This window comes from Lipomyces tetrasporus (assembly GCF_029532465.1).
Source record: "Lipomyces tetrasporus strain NRRL Y-64009 chromosome Unknown POJ06scaffold_3, whole genome shotgun sequence".
NCBI lineage: Eukaryota > Fungi > Ascomycota > Lipomycetes > Lipomycetales > Lipomycetaceae > Lipomyces > Lipomyces tetrasporus.
In genome coordinates, this window is record NW_026611598.1 from 173,876 (window position 1) to 186,429 (window position 12,554).

The window sequence follows — 12,554 nt, forward strand, 5'->3', positions numbered from 1 at the left end:
GTGTCCTTCTCTCTATCCCATCCTCCATCAGTGTAATTAAAGAACCCGTATCACATCGATCACATATCTCAGTCCGAAGAGCTCGAACCATGGGAATAGAACTCGCAGTACGCCCCAAACTCCGGATGCTTTCGTAGACCGTACGCCACGTGGTCCACCCGCAGCCCCTCCCTGTCCTTCATAATTGAAAGTGGCATTGAGAACGCAAGCCAGCCACGTCATTACTCGCAAAATAGTTCAATTGTCTGAGTGGGAAGAGAAAGAGTGTGCGACGAGGGCCCGCCAACCTGTATTCACAAATCTGTGACAATTTCTTCTTATAACTTAAATAAATTGCCGCTAGCGGGGAGGCGGCCCTTCAGAAGCCCGTCGAATGTGCAATCTCTTTGGTCTGCAGCAAGGTTTCCTGCAGCGCGTCAACTTTGCTCTGGAGACGTTTATAGCAATCTGGTACGAGTGGCAATCGAAGCAAACTTCCTTTTCCAACTCCCATTCCGGTATCGTCCACTACTTCTAAAATCCTCTGGGCACATTTGACAGCATCGCCTGGTTGTGTCCCCTTGTTCGTTTTGAAAGCCTGAAGGACATTTTCTAGAGGGGTCCCCGCGTATGCTTTGTTCATGCCAGCGACAGGCTCGACATAGGCACTCCAAAAATTTGTTCGGAGCGATCCTGGCTCGACGACGAGCACTCGTATGCCAAACGGTTCCAGTTCTCGTGAAAGGCTTTCAGACATGCCTGTGATCACTTCATTAGTAAATCTCACAAGCAATCATTCGAACTTCAAGGTCGTCCAAAGCATAAAAATGCTCACCTTCAAGAGCAAATTTCGTTCCGGCGTACATCGCGCAAGTGGGCAATCCATCAATCCCGGCACTACTGCTGATATTCACGACAGTTCCAGACTTTCTCGCCCGCATGAAAGGGAGAACTCCCTTCAACACACGAACGGCGCCGTAAACATTTGTGCTAAATTGGGCCTCGATCTCGTTCTCACTCATGTCCTCGATACTGCCTAGCAGCGAGTACCCGGCGTTGTTGACAATCACATCAATAACGCCGCCAGCCTTGCTTATTGCGTCCTCCACTAGTTTCGTGGTGTTGGGGCTTGTCACGTCGAGCTCAATCCAGGTGCCTCCAAGCTTTGAGATCCGTGGATTAGCTTCGGCTGCTTTGATGCAGTTGCGAGCCGTGGCGATGACATTGTGTCCGGCTTGGAGAGCCGCCTCGGCCACTGCGGCTCCAAGACCAGATGATGCACCGGTGACAAGCCAAGTCCTGGATGATGTCATCTTGAAGGTGGGATGAAGTCGATCGGAATGAAACCTCGTTATTTTGGAATTTCGTGACGAGAAATTCAATGTGTTGTCCCAGTCTGGCTTACCAACCGTTCAAGGGGAAGTGTCCGGGATGTCTTAAATAGCCGACCTTGAAAAATGGAATTGGTCATTCCTGTTGTTTGCAGAGTATAACGCATGACGGCAGGACGCAAGGGCGAACAAGCGAAGAGCGAACAAGCGAAGAGCGGATTTAGGTTGCTATGCCGCTAGGACTGCCCATATAACGCCGCTAGCTCCGATCTTGTACTCAGAGATCAACAGCCAAAGCGTAACTCTAGTTCTTGCAGAACATGATTACGGAGTACAGTAGTCACATATGTAGTCGTTGCCAAGATTACGCCACAGACGAGGACCAACTGCTGGAGCCAGTTTCCACGCCCAGCAACAGACTTTTTTTCGATTTAACGCTTTTTGTCACACCCGAAACTGAAAACTCCATGCAGATCTCTACTTGCAACCTAGGTAGTGTCCCAATTCCTCGACCTAGCGTACCCGACAATCGTTGGTGTAATGCTACCCCATCGGCCGACACTATCCCGTCAGGGAGAGCGAGGTAGCAGGTGTATAGCAGTTTCGCGTAAAATACATCATGAGGGGTCTTACTACCGTCACGTAAACTACGTTAACGTCACTGATCTCGAGACGGTGACGAATTTGAACATGGAACTATTACAGTTTGCCTGGAGAAGATACATCGATGCGGTCATTTGAAATTAGACTCTGATGGATTCATTGTAGGAGTCATTGGTTTAAGCGTGACTCCTACAAAGAATGAGGTTTCGATTAATGGAAGAAGATTCTGGGCGTGGTGTGCACTGGATATACTTGGCATATTCGGCGCTCTAAATGCTTCAGGTGTTGCCAAGTCGATAGACCCGTCGACAAGCAAACCCATTCAGATTAATTTTGTCAACGGGGTTCTCCATGGCACTAGCATTACTGTATTCATCGCGGATCTATCAAATGTTGGCTCCATTTGTTGCGATTGGTGTCCAAACGTCAACTTCTTCGCTTCCAATTCGGCTGCAGTCGAATGGACCCAGGAAACTGGAGTCAGGGGTTCCTTGGTATCCGCGTATAACTTGGCCCATGTTGCACGGGAAGCTTGGTCTAGGTGTATTACAATGCAGAATTTTGTTGAAAGATAGCTCATTGTTGGGCTATTGTGAAAGTTGGGACAAGGCTAACCTCTGTGACAGTCGAACTCATTGCGAAAATGAACTGCTTCCTACAAGTTTAGGGTAAACCTTCGGCCTGGAACCCAACAGTTGCGACAACAACCAGCTACGCCTATAAGTTGCTAGCTGTCAAAAGCGGCAACATCTGGAATTGATTGAGTTGTCTCGGTGAGAGAAGGCTGCAGCACTCGTATAGGGCTGTGTCGGATGCGGATATCCGCCTAATTTGACCGTATCCGCCATCCGCCATCGCGAGTTGGCAGATTTACATCCGTCATCCGTCATCCGCCATTACAAGTTTGTCGGATCCTCATCCGCCGTCTTGTCGAATAAATCCGCCTTCCTATCCGCCTTGATCGGATAAATCTAAAATGATTACACTAGCCTAATTAGGTTAGAGGATTTCCTTTGATAATTTAGCGCCAAACGTTATTTGGAAATCAAAATTTCACCCGTTTTCGTTAATACGACTCTCTCACCTTAAGTAAATAATAAAATAGTCAGGATTACAAGACAATGTACTTGTCAGCACACGCGTGCGGCATCGACGATCTGCATTCTGTAAGCGCGTCGACAAGAATGTGCAATGTTCTGCCAGAGAATTAATCCAGTTTTTTCAAATCTCGAGTATAAACCTCGAAATCCATAGCTAACTCATTCGGACATTGCGATATAATATATCCTCGCGGAACTCTAAGCGTTCCCGGAATATTTCTTCTCAGCTACAATACTGTGAACCTTGCCAGTTGCCACTTTGACCTGACATTAAATACTCCACGTCGATCTTTCCTAATTAGGAAATTATCCGCCTTATCCGCCGTCCGCCGGCGGATACGGCGTATAAATATCCGCCAATTTGGGACCTGGCGGATATTTATTCGACATCCATCTCCGCCAACTTAAAATGCGGCGGATATTTATTCGAGGCGGATAATTGGCGGATAGAATCCGCCATATCCGGCGGCAAAGCCTATACCGGCGACGTGCAACCGCTTCGGCAATAATCATGAGAGCGCGATCATAGCAGTTGGGAACAATGGTCCTATAAACACGCCGACGAGAGAGACGCTGACGGCTGAGACAATGATGGATGGAGCAAGCCAAAATACGAGCTCAAACACGAGTGACAAAACCAAATAAATCGTTAACATGGTGTTCTCGCCTACTCTACCGGTAACGAAGCCAAGTGCCACACGACCGACAGTTAAGCCGGCCCAGAATCCGGAAGCCACAGCACCCATCTTTGCCGGCTCTCCATGACGCTCAGTTACCATGAATGTAACAATCCAACCCCCCAATCCGACTTCGACGCCCATGTAGAAGAATAAAAAGAAAGCCAGTATTATAGTGTACCTGTTCTTCAGTGCTTCTGCCAGTCGACCTTGCGATTCACCATCTTCATTGACAGCAGGCGGATGATCTTTCATATATTTTGCTGCACTCTCACCCCAAAATGCATACGCATTGAGAAAAAATATACTTACGATAACACCCAACATAATAAAATAGTAGTAACTCCACCGAGTACCGGAGGATGCCATAGCAGTAGAGATAAGTGGACTAACTGTCGCACCGACACCGTATAAACCATGCATCAATCCCATGATCTCATTCACATGCTGCAAGTCCGCAACATATGCGTTCCACGCCGCATCTATTGTTCCTATACCGAGACCGGCAATACCGTAAGAAGTGACAAGTACTGGGAGCGGAGGAGTCCAGCAGATTAAAGAGTATGCTAAGCAGATCAACGAAAGCCCTCCTAAAATAGTTCCCGATCTACCAAGTAAGATGTGCACATTTGAGTTCAAAACTGCCGCTATCATATACCCAGCTGCAGGGGCAAGAAAACAGAGCGATATCACGGTGTAAGTCTGGTGATAATATGACTCAATCTAGGCCGGTCAGTCTACTAACTTTCCGTATATAAAATGTGTGAAGAGCGCATACATATAGTAACAGGGCCTAAGACATTGTTATTAGCATCATTCATGTCAATTCATCCGATACTGGTATACTCACTCCTGGCGTGGAGTCGTTCATTCCCATTATTACGAATCCAAGAAGGATAGCCAACAATCGCCATTTGTTAATCGGTGGGTTATTCCAGGTTTGGCTATGTATGGATCTGGTATCGTCCAAGGCTTCGCTGAATTTGGTGTCAATTGCAGGCAGTGGACCCCTAACGACGTCGGCCTCAACCTGCGACTTCTCCATGGCCAGCGCTGTTATGACTGCATCGGCATCTTCAATATCTCCGCCTCCTGTGTAAAGTGTTACGGGTTCAGTCTCGACCATATCCCGGGTCTTGCTGAATTTTTATGGCATGGAACAGTGAAACTTGCCTTGTGAGGAATGGGAGCGGACATATGCATGATATTATATAGTATTGTGAATTCTCACGAGGATTGTGAAGGGGGCGCGCAACAATTTGAGGAGTACTCGTCTAGTTCCCTTCCTCCTAATTAGCGATGGAGTGCCGGTGCTGAGCCATCTGCTTGGTATGTTGTCAATGAACGCGGGGCCACATTTGAATGTGGCGCATTGCTTACTTACCCGTTATAGAATTGTATATGCTAACGCCAAGATCTACCATCGCGCTTGCGCTTCAACGATTTGTAATATACATGAACACAACTGGTATGGTTAATACATTAGAGATATTCACGCTGAAATAGATAGTCAATTTCATGTAGATCCCACGTATCATATTATTCAACCCACCCTGCCTGGCTATTTAATTTAGGCTCTCCGAATTCTAGACCGTTTACTGGGACGCTCTCGCTGTCTCTGGGCTAGCATGCTCGAAATGCTCGCCAGCCCCTTCTATGGCCACATTTAGCAGCAGTTATAAAACTATTGAGGTTTAGGGTTTATTCCAGGCTGATCTTGCCAAGCTCAGTCCCTTCGGCTGGTGTCTCCCTTCATGGAGTGTCTTCATACACCCACTATAACTCTTCCGGACTTGAGCATCCTCTCTATTCAGTGCTGGAACTGCAAGATAGACTGCGAACCCAGGCTAAGCATCGTGTTTAGTAAATGCAGCAATGCGACGATTTTATAAAAGAAGACAGCATGAACCCCATTGGAAGACTATCAATATTTTCAAGGATACCGTATTAAATCCTGCGGAGCGGTAAATGGAGTATGATTAGCTTCATGATGTTCAAATACAGTCAGTAATACAAATATACATTGCAAGTTCCATATCGCAAATCTCATGTTCCCGAAATGAACCTTTACATCTGTATGCTGTAATTACCTTCCGACCATTGCAACTAAATTACTGTTCGAAAAGACTTTCTGTTTGTCAGATCCTACGGCTGGTGATCCTTGTAATCACCTAATATCACAAAGGGTCAGATGTTCCGTGGACCGTGAGATAATCAAGACCTCACATAGGATCTATCTTTCCATATCGCTCAAACCGAATGTTAGATCATAGTAACGGCCACGAATTAGGGACTCACAATGAGAGGTAGCGTCGACTATTAGAAGGTTTTACATAGGACACAAGTGCCGGAAGTTATTATCCTGCAGTGAGGTTTTTAGCTGACCACTATTTATTGATTGATGCTAACGATTGAAAGCGATCATTCATCGTTCTATTTGTCAGGATCCAACTTTCTGCTCAGAGCGGGGATACGATTTGGTTCTACGTCGCAATTCGTTTCGAAAGCTTTTAGTGAGTGTATTAGTGAGGATAGGATGCCTACATACTGCTTCTGGTTCATTCATCTTGTGATAGGTACTGATTAGGAATACCTTCTGTTGCTCTAGTCGTGGAATGAACCGGCATTCGCGGCAGTGCATCACATCGACCCGGTGCGCGTCCTAAGCCGGAGCACGTCAAAACACGTGTCAATAATAAGGACATGCGGATCCTAACAGATATGTACCCGTTGTTATTAGATTTGTGAATTTGCTGATCCTCTAGTGATGGATGGTGTACTTCTTTGGCGTCCTTACCAGAAACCTTGCCATCATGCTGCATTTTAACGGTCTAATTAACACCTTATGTTGTCGTATATGCTAACATGTTAGAGTCTAGGTTCTATCTGCATGAACATAAACTTCTTTTTCTTCGCCTTCGGTCAAGTACGTCTCTAATTGGACTTGTTTCGCTAGCTTGTAGTAGATGCCAGTTGCTAATACGAACGGAAATACCCGCTTACTGTTTGAGCTGTGTATATTTCGTAATCGGCCAATGGTTAAAGATTGCTGTCGTCAACGATCTCATTTCCATTATCTGTTACTATCTCTCGTACAGCTGCAATTACCAATCGTACTTAGTCATGTTTTGTACTTTTATGCACTACGTACATCAGAATGATCAACCCAGTGGTAAATCTCTTTCCGTAGGGGGAACTGATGTGCCAATGCGCAACAAGTTTATGAGTAGTTTTCCAACGAACGTAGTCATATGGTCCGCATTAGAAGTGTAGCTTACTCTGAAGTCTGTAATATTTAAGACGGCGAGAATGCCGACAGGTTCATATGGATCAAGATCTTCTTGTCTAGTTGTATCTGGCGTATATGCCGTTGTGGCCTTGAGTGATGCAGTACAGAAGCGTTGTGGTGAGTACAAGTGGAGAGCGCCGCCGTGCTGTTGCAAAGTGCCGTGCTGAAACCAACGATAACCGTGCTGAAAGTTTTTTTTGGCTGTCGTGAAAAACTAGAGTGGTGCATGGCGCCATAACCCTGTTGTATCCGTACCTACCCCGGATATCCACACCACCCCCGGAAATTCAGCCTGAAATAATGGGTGTCTTCCCGTAGACTTTTTGGCACGACCAGATCCGCAAATCCACAGATCTGGTCGTTACATAAGCAACCAGATTTTGACCAGAATTTGCGAGGCGTTCCAGATGCACGGATCTGCCAGATCCCAGATTCACAGACCAAACTCCCAAACCTAAATCCGTAGCCGTTCGCCCGTTTCCACTGACCCCCATTGTTGCCGTTCTGTCTCACGAGATCATCATTGGCCCTATTTCCGTGTTAGGGTTATCAATTTACGGAAAAGAAGATGCTGTCCTTGCGTGGCAGTAACCTGGCCGCTCACTGCAGCTCAAGAGGGAAAGTGCCGGATAGCACGCGCGAGAGAAGACAACGATGATAGCTATTTTCGATGAGCTTATGTTGTTCAATTACTTTGCGCACATGTACTCCCATCGAGTTCGGGGTCGTCGAATGAATATGTAGAGGTTGAGCTCGGCATTTAACTGTCGGTAGATCCCTTGACTTCTGCTAAGTCTTGAAGGGTCTTGACCGAGGAAAGGGTAGCCAGTTGGAATCAAACCAGCCTTCATGATGATCGTATTTCTTGTGAACTTTCAAATATATTCCGCCCTTATGTATATGTATATCATATGGAAAAAGAAAAGAGAAAAGAAAGAAAAAGCCGACACTTGATGCGTTGGCACCGGCGACAATGAGCACTGGCGAGCGCCACAGGGATCGGCCACACGTGGCTGGAGAGGCTATCCCAGAACTAGATCCAGCCCAGAAGTGTGGGGTTAATTAAGCCTCATCAAACTATCCGCTGTCAAATCGGGTCCTCACTATCGCCGTATCTCTTAACGACATCACTCAACAACGGCCATGAACTTGACGATAGCCCGGACAAGAGCCAAATATCTCCTCAGGCATCTTGATAAAATTAATCCACAATCTTTTTCTACCGCAGACTATGCACTTGCGTAGTAACGAGCTAAATATAGAAGAGTAAGACTATTTAAGGTAACAGACCATTCCTCTTTGGGACAGGTGTTGACGTCCTGCACCTTGGCATACAGACTAAAGGAGCTACCTCTCCTTTTTTTCGCCCCCTCACTGATGCCCCTTTAACCGCCGATAATGCGCGCCGAGCCTCCTCGCCTACGAATCAAAAATCCTGCGGATCACTGACAACACTTAATTCTCAGCAACGCAGCAAAGCCTGAGCAGAGGGTGAAGCGACGTCTTGGCCCCAGGCGAAACAACATACAAACAATAGTGAGGTGATAGCCAAGAATCAGAAGCGATGGCCCGACATATAAAGCCTGGCCATCCCCGCGGAGAACCCAGTTTTCTCACCAGACAGCGTAGTCAAAGCTTCGCCTAGAACCGCCGACTATCAGTTTCTAGCATTTGACTCTCCAGTTTCCCATTCCTCACCGCTCGGCTTTTGCAATAATGAATTGTCCCTCGCGCACGGACGATTCTCTTGTCCATCCGACTTGGAACCAAAGTCCTCCGCACTTAAATAGTGATTTGACGACACGCCAGGATTTCAATGGCATAGTGAATCTCAGAGAGCAGAGGGAATCTGGAAGTAATGCAGCGAATATGCCAATTTCAGGCGTTGACGAGGAGGAGGACACCCCTCCACAGAAGCCCTACGACGCTATCGCAAAGCTAGCTTCCGATGGGGAGCGGGCCCAGGGCTCCGGGGGATGCAATGATTCTCCCTGGAAAGCCCATCTGGCTCGCTATTCCCGTCGGATGCTGCAAGTTTTTATCAAATATGCGAAGTTTGTTGGTCCGGGGTTTCTGATAGCGGTTGCGTACATTGACCCGGGAAACTATGCCACAGACGTTGCAGCTGGTGCTGAAACCAAATTCGCTCTGCTGTTCATCGTCTTGATGTCCAATCTATTTGCCATCTTCTTGCAGTCCCTCTGCATCAAGTTGGGGAGCGTCACCGGTCTCAATCTGGCCGAAAATTGCCGGGCCCATCTGCCCAAGTGGCTTACGATCATTCTATACATCTGTGCTGAAGCGGCCATTATCGCGACGGATATCGCTGAGGTAGGAAATTCTTCTCCTGGCATTTATCGTGGTGGTGTTGATATATCTAGGTTGTTGGGTCTGCCATTGCATTGAATCTCCTTCTCCACATTCCTCTCGTGGCTGGTTGTGCTATCACCTTGGTCGATGTTCTGGTGATCCTCATCTTCTACAGACCCAATGGGTCCATGACCGCAGTCCGCGCCTTTGAACTGTTCGTCATGATGTTGGTACTGGGTGTGGTTGTCTGCTTCTGCATTCAGCTGTCCCTCATGCCCAGTACCGCGGTGGGAGAAGTTTTTAGAGGATACGTTCCGTCTGCTGCTGTCGTTGAATCCAATGGGTATGTGGTCTTTTTTTTAAGTATGATGATAGTATTTCTTACTCGGTAGGTAGGCTGTACCTCAGTTGTGGTATCCTCGGAGCGACTGTGATGCCTCATTCTATATTCCTAGGCAGCGGAATAGTGCAATCGCGCCTGAAGCGATTCGACATTGATGAAGGACGTGTAGCCTCATCCATCCCTATTGGCAGCAACGAGAAAGACGAAAGATACCGTCCCTCTGTTGCCGCGATCCGAAACTGCCTTAAATACTCTATCATCGAACTTGCATTGTCACTGTTCACATTTGCCCTATTCGTGAACAGCTCCATCCTCATCGTTGCGGGGTCCTCGCTGTTTGAAAACTCCGAGGCTGGGGAAGCGGACCTTTTCGGTATCCACAAGCTCCTGTCGGATACCATTTCTCCAGTTGCGGGCACGATCTTTGCGTTGGCATTGCTCCTGTCGGGAATCTCCGCTGGGATCGTCTGCACTATGGCTGGCCAGATGGTCAGCGAAGGCATGTTGAACTGGAGCGTAGCTCCTTGGCTTAGGCGGTTGATCACTCGATCCATCAGCATCATTCCAAGTATCATCATCGCTGCTGCCGTCGGCAAAGAGGGACTCAATGCGACGTTGACTGCAACTCAGGTTGTGTTGAGCGTTATCCTTCCATTTGTGACCGCTCCTTTAATCTACTTCACCTGTCGGAACCGATATATGACCGTTGAGACTGGAACTCCGGCAGACGGGACCGCGGCTGAAGGGGTGAAGATGAGAAATCACTGGGCCGTGGCGGTGCTGGCCATCCTTATCTGGTTGGTCATTGCAGTCATGAACGTCGCTTTGCTGGTCTTGGTTGGTATGGGTAAAGCGTAAGATGATACAACGGTTGCGAAGATTAGAATCTTGGAGGAAGGGGGAAGGGGGCTTGATGCTCTGTGGTGAGATTGTTTGTGAAAATGTGTAGAACACTCTAGCCTACAATCGTTGGTTGTGGAATATTCTAGCAATGTGTAACGATGACGCAATTGGGTATTCATGGAATGTCTAGAAGGTTCCAGAAGACAGCGTCCAAAGCATATATAGAGGTCATAGGAACCTGTAGTTAATAAGTGTCTGTTAGAGTGTGCTTCAAAATAGTCATATATTACAACAGGTTATGAGCCCTGTTTGAGCGCAACCATTGGAAAGAACGAAACAGAAGAAACCTAAGGAATGTCAGAAGATAGGGACATTCGAGTCTGGAAGCTCGACGGAGCCGAAGACTGGGTGCCGTGGAAGCGGCAGATGACCCTCATCTTGAAGGGTAAAGGTTTTTTCAAATTCCTCGAGGGCAGTCCCGCTAAGGAAGGGAAGAGCCCAGAAGAACAACAGAAGGAGGAACGGGAGGAGATGAAAGCCTCCGCGACCATAATGGGGAGCCTGAGCATCAAGGTCCAGGCTCAGATCCCTGGCGACAGTCCCACGCCAAAAGAGATATGGGATCGTTTGCTTAAGCTGTACGACCAGAGTACAGCAGGTTTAAGGATGCAGCTCAAAGGAGAGTTAGCGAGCCTGAAGTACTCGGACTTCAAGGACGCAAATGAGTTCGTTCAGAAATTCACCGGCTTAGTGAGCCGTCACGCGTCAACGGGGAAGCCAGTCGATGAGGAAGAACAAGTTAGGCTCTTCCTTGAGGCAGTTGGTTCCGGTTTCGAAATATGGAAACGACTGAAACGTGCCGAAGTTCGACGGGGTCTTACCATCGAAGACCTCACGACCGATTTCCTAGAGGAATCTAGAAACGAGGAGAAGGAGAGCGCCTTTGCTATCCGAGCAAAGGGAGGCTCAGGACACGGCAAGAAGAAAGAAACAAGGACCTGTTTCAAATGCGGAAAGAAAGGGCATATAGCCAAAGACTGTTGGTCCAAGACTCCGAAGGATCAAGGACCGAAACTAAACATGGCGGCTTCCGCATTTAATAGCGACAGAGATCTTAGGACTGCATGGTTTATCGACAGTGGCGCAACAGCACATATATGCTGTCAGGCAGAATTGTTCGAAGAGCTTGACACTAGCTGGAAAAAGCCTCTCGACGGTCTGGGAGGTGGTGTGCGAGCCGAAGGAATTGGAACAGTGAAACTTACTGTCGGAAATACCAATTCAACACTTACCTTGAAGGATGTACACTTAGTTCCTAGTTTCTTCACCAACTTGATAAGTGTGGACCGTTTCCGATCATCAAAGGACGCGCGTTTGACCTATGACGGGTCAGATTGGACGTTGATACACACACCTACCGGGACAAAAGTCGGCAACATTCAAGACTACCGAGGGTTGTACGCACTAGATGCACAGGTAGTGCAAAAGGAACTTGTTAGTGCCGCCGTGGAACCAGTGGATCTCTGGCATGCGAGATTAGGACATATTTCAATGGAACGAGTCAGAAATACTGCAGGTCTCACAAATGGAATTAATCTAAAGAATGCGTCAGAAAGTGTTGCGATGTTTGAAAGTTTTATGAGCGAGTGGAAGTTGTGAACAACAATGAGGGGTTTGTGGTGATCCGTTGATCTAATTGATCATCCGGTCCCAAGGGAATTAAGAGGTCTTTAAATATACAAGAATTTGCACTTCAGAAAAATAGGCTTTCTGTGACCCAAATCTGGACGTCACCGATGATTGATCATTTGACAATCCATGTCGTAACTGCTGATCTTTAACTAGTAATGATTTTCGATTACATCAGCAGGTGATGTTACCACGCAATGTATCAGGTAACGATGATCAATCATCAGACTCTTTCTGACGTCAGTCAAAAAGAAATTAGGGCTGTGACGGATGGGCGGATATGGCGGATTCTATCCGCCAAATTATCCGCCTCGAATAAATATCCGCCGCATTTTAAGTTGGCGGATATGGATGTCGAATAAATATCCGCCAGGTCCCAAATTGGCGGAT

At 47.3% G+C, this 12,554-nt stretch overlaps 5 protein-coding genes across 5 annotated transcripts; 3 read left to right on the forward strand and 2 right to left on the reverse strand.

Moving 5' to 3' along the window:
* Positions 1 to 358: 358 nt before the first annotated feature.
* On the reverse strand, positions 359 to 1,292 carry POJ06DRAFT_193750 (uncharacterized protein; the record flags this gene model as incomplete). Its single annotated transcript, XM_056184923.1, has 2 exons — positions 359 to 738; positions 815 to 1,292. The coding sequence occupies 2 exons, from the start codon at positions 1,290 to 1,292 to the stop codon at positions 359 to 361; spliced, it is 858 nt and encodes a 285-aa protein (XP_056045130.1).
* A 970-nt stretch (positions 1,293 to 2,262) lies between these two features.
* Positions 2,263 to 2,594, forward strand: POJ06DRAFT_247604 (uncharacterized protein; the record flags this gene model as incomplete). The annotated part of the gene is made up of 1 exon (XM_056186918.1): positions 2,263 to 2,594. A coding segment is annotated over one exon (323 nt), but the record flags the coding sequence as incomplete, so codon positions are not given.
* Positions 2,595 to 3,249: 655 nt separating this feature from the next.
* On the reverse strand, positions 3,250 to 5,311 carry POJ06DRAFT_288511 (major facilitator superfamily domain-containing protein). Its single transcript, XM_056190301.1, has 3 exons — positions 4,541 to 5,311; positions 4,469 to 4,483; positions 3,250 to 4,413 (listed from the first exon to the last, which is right to left on the reverse strand). The coding sequence occupies exons 1-3, from the start codon at positions 4,814 to 4,816 to the stop codon at positions 3,523 to 3,525; spliced, it is 1,182 nt and encodes a 393-aa protein (XP_056045132.1). The 5' UTR covers positions 4,817 to 5,311; the 3' UTR covers positions 3,250 to 3,522.
* A 3,059-nt stretch (positions 5,312 to 8,370) lies between these two features.
* On the forward strand, positions 8,371 to 10,660 carry POJ06DRAFT_69318 (natural resistance-associated macrophage protein-domain-containing protein). Its single transcript, XM_056191407.1, has 3 exons — positions 8,371 to 9,310; positions 9,361 to 9,632; positions 9,686 to 10,660. The coding sequence occupies exons 1-3, from the start codon at positions 8,696 to 8,698 to the stop codon at positions 10,488 to 10,490; spliced, it is 1,692 nt and encodes a 563-aa protein (XP_056045133.1). The 5' UTR covers positions 8,371 to 8,695; the 3' UTR covers positions 10,491 to 10,660.
* Positions 10,661 to 11,027: 367 nt separating this feature from the next.
* POJ06DRAFT_280431 (uncharacterized protein) lies at positions 11,028 to 11,263 on the forward strand (the record flags this gene model as incomplete). Its single annotated transcript, XM_056189879.1, has 2 exons — positions 11,028 to 11,124; positions 11,202 to 11,263. The coding sequence occupies 2 exons, from the start codon at positions 11,028 to 11,030 to the stop codon at positions 11,261 to 11,263; spliced, it is 159 nt and encodes a 52-aa protein (XP_056045134.1).
* Positions 11,264 to 12,554: the final 1,291 nt, after the last annotated feature.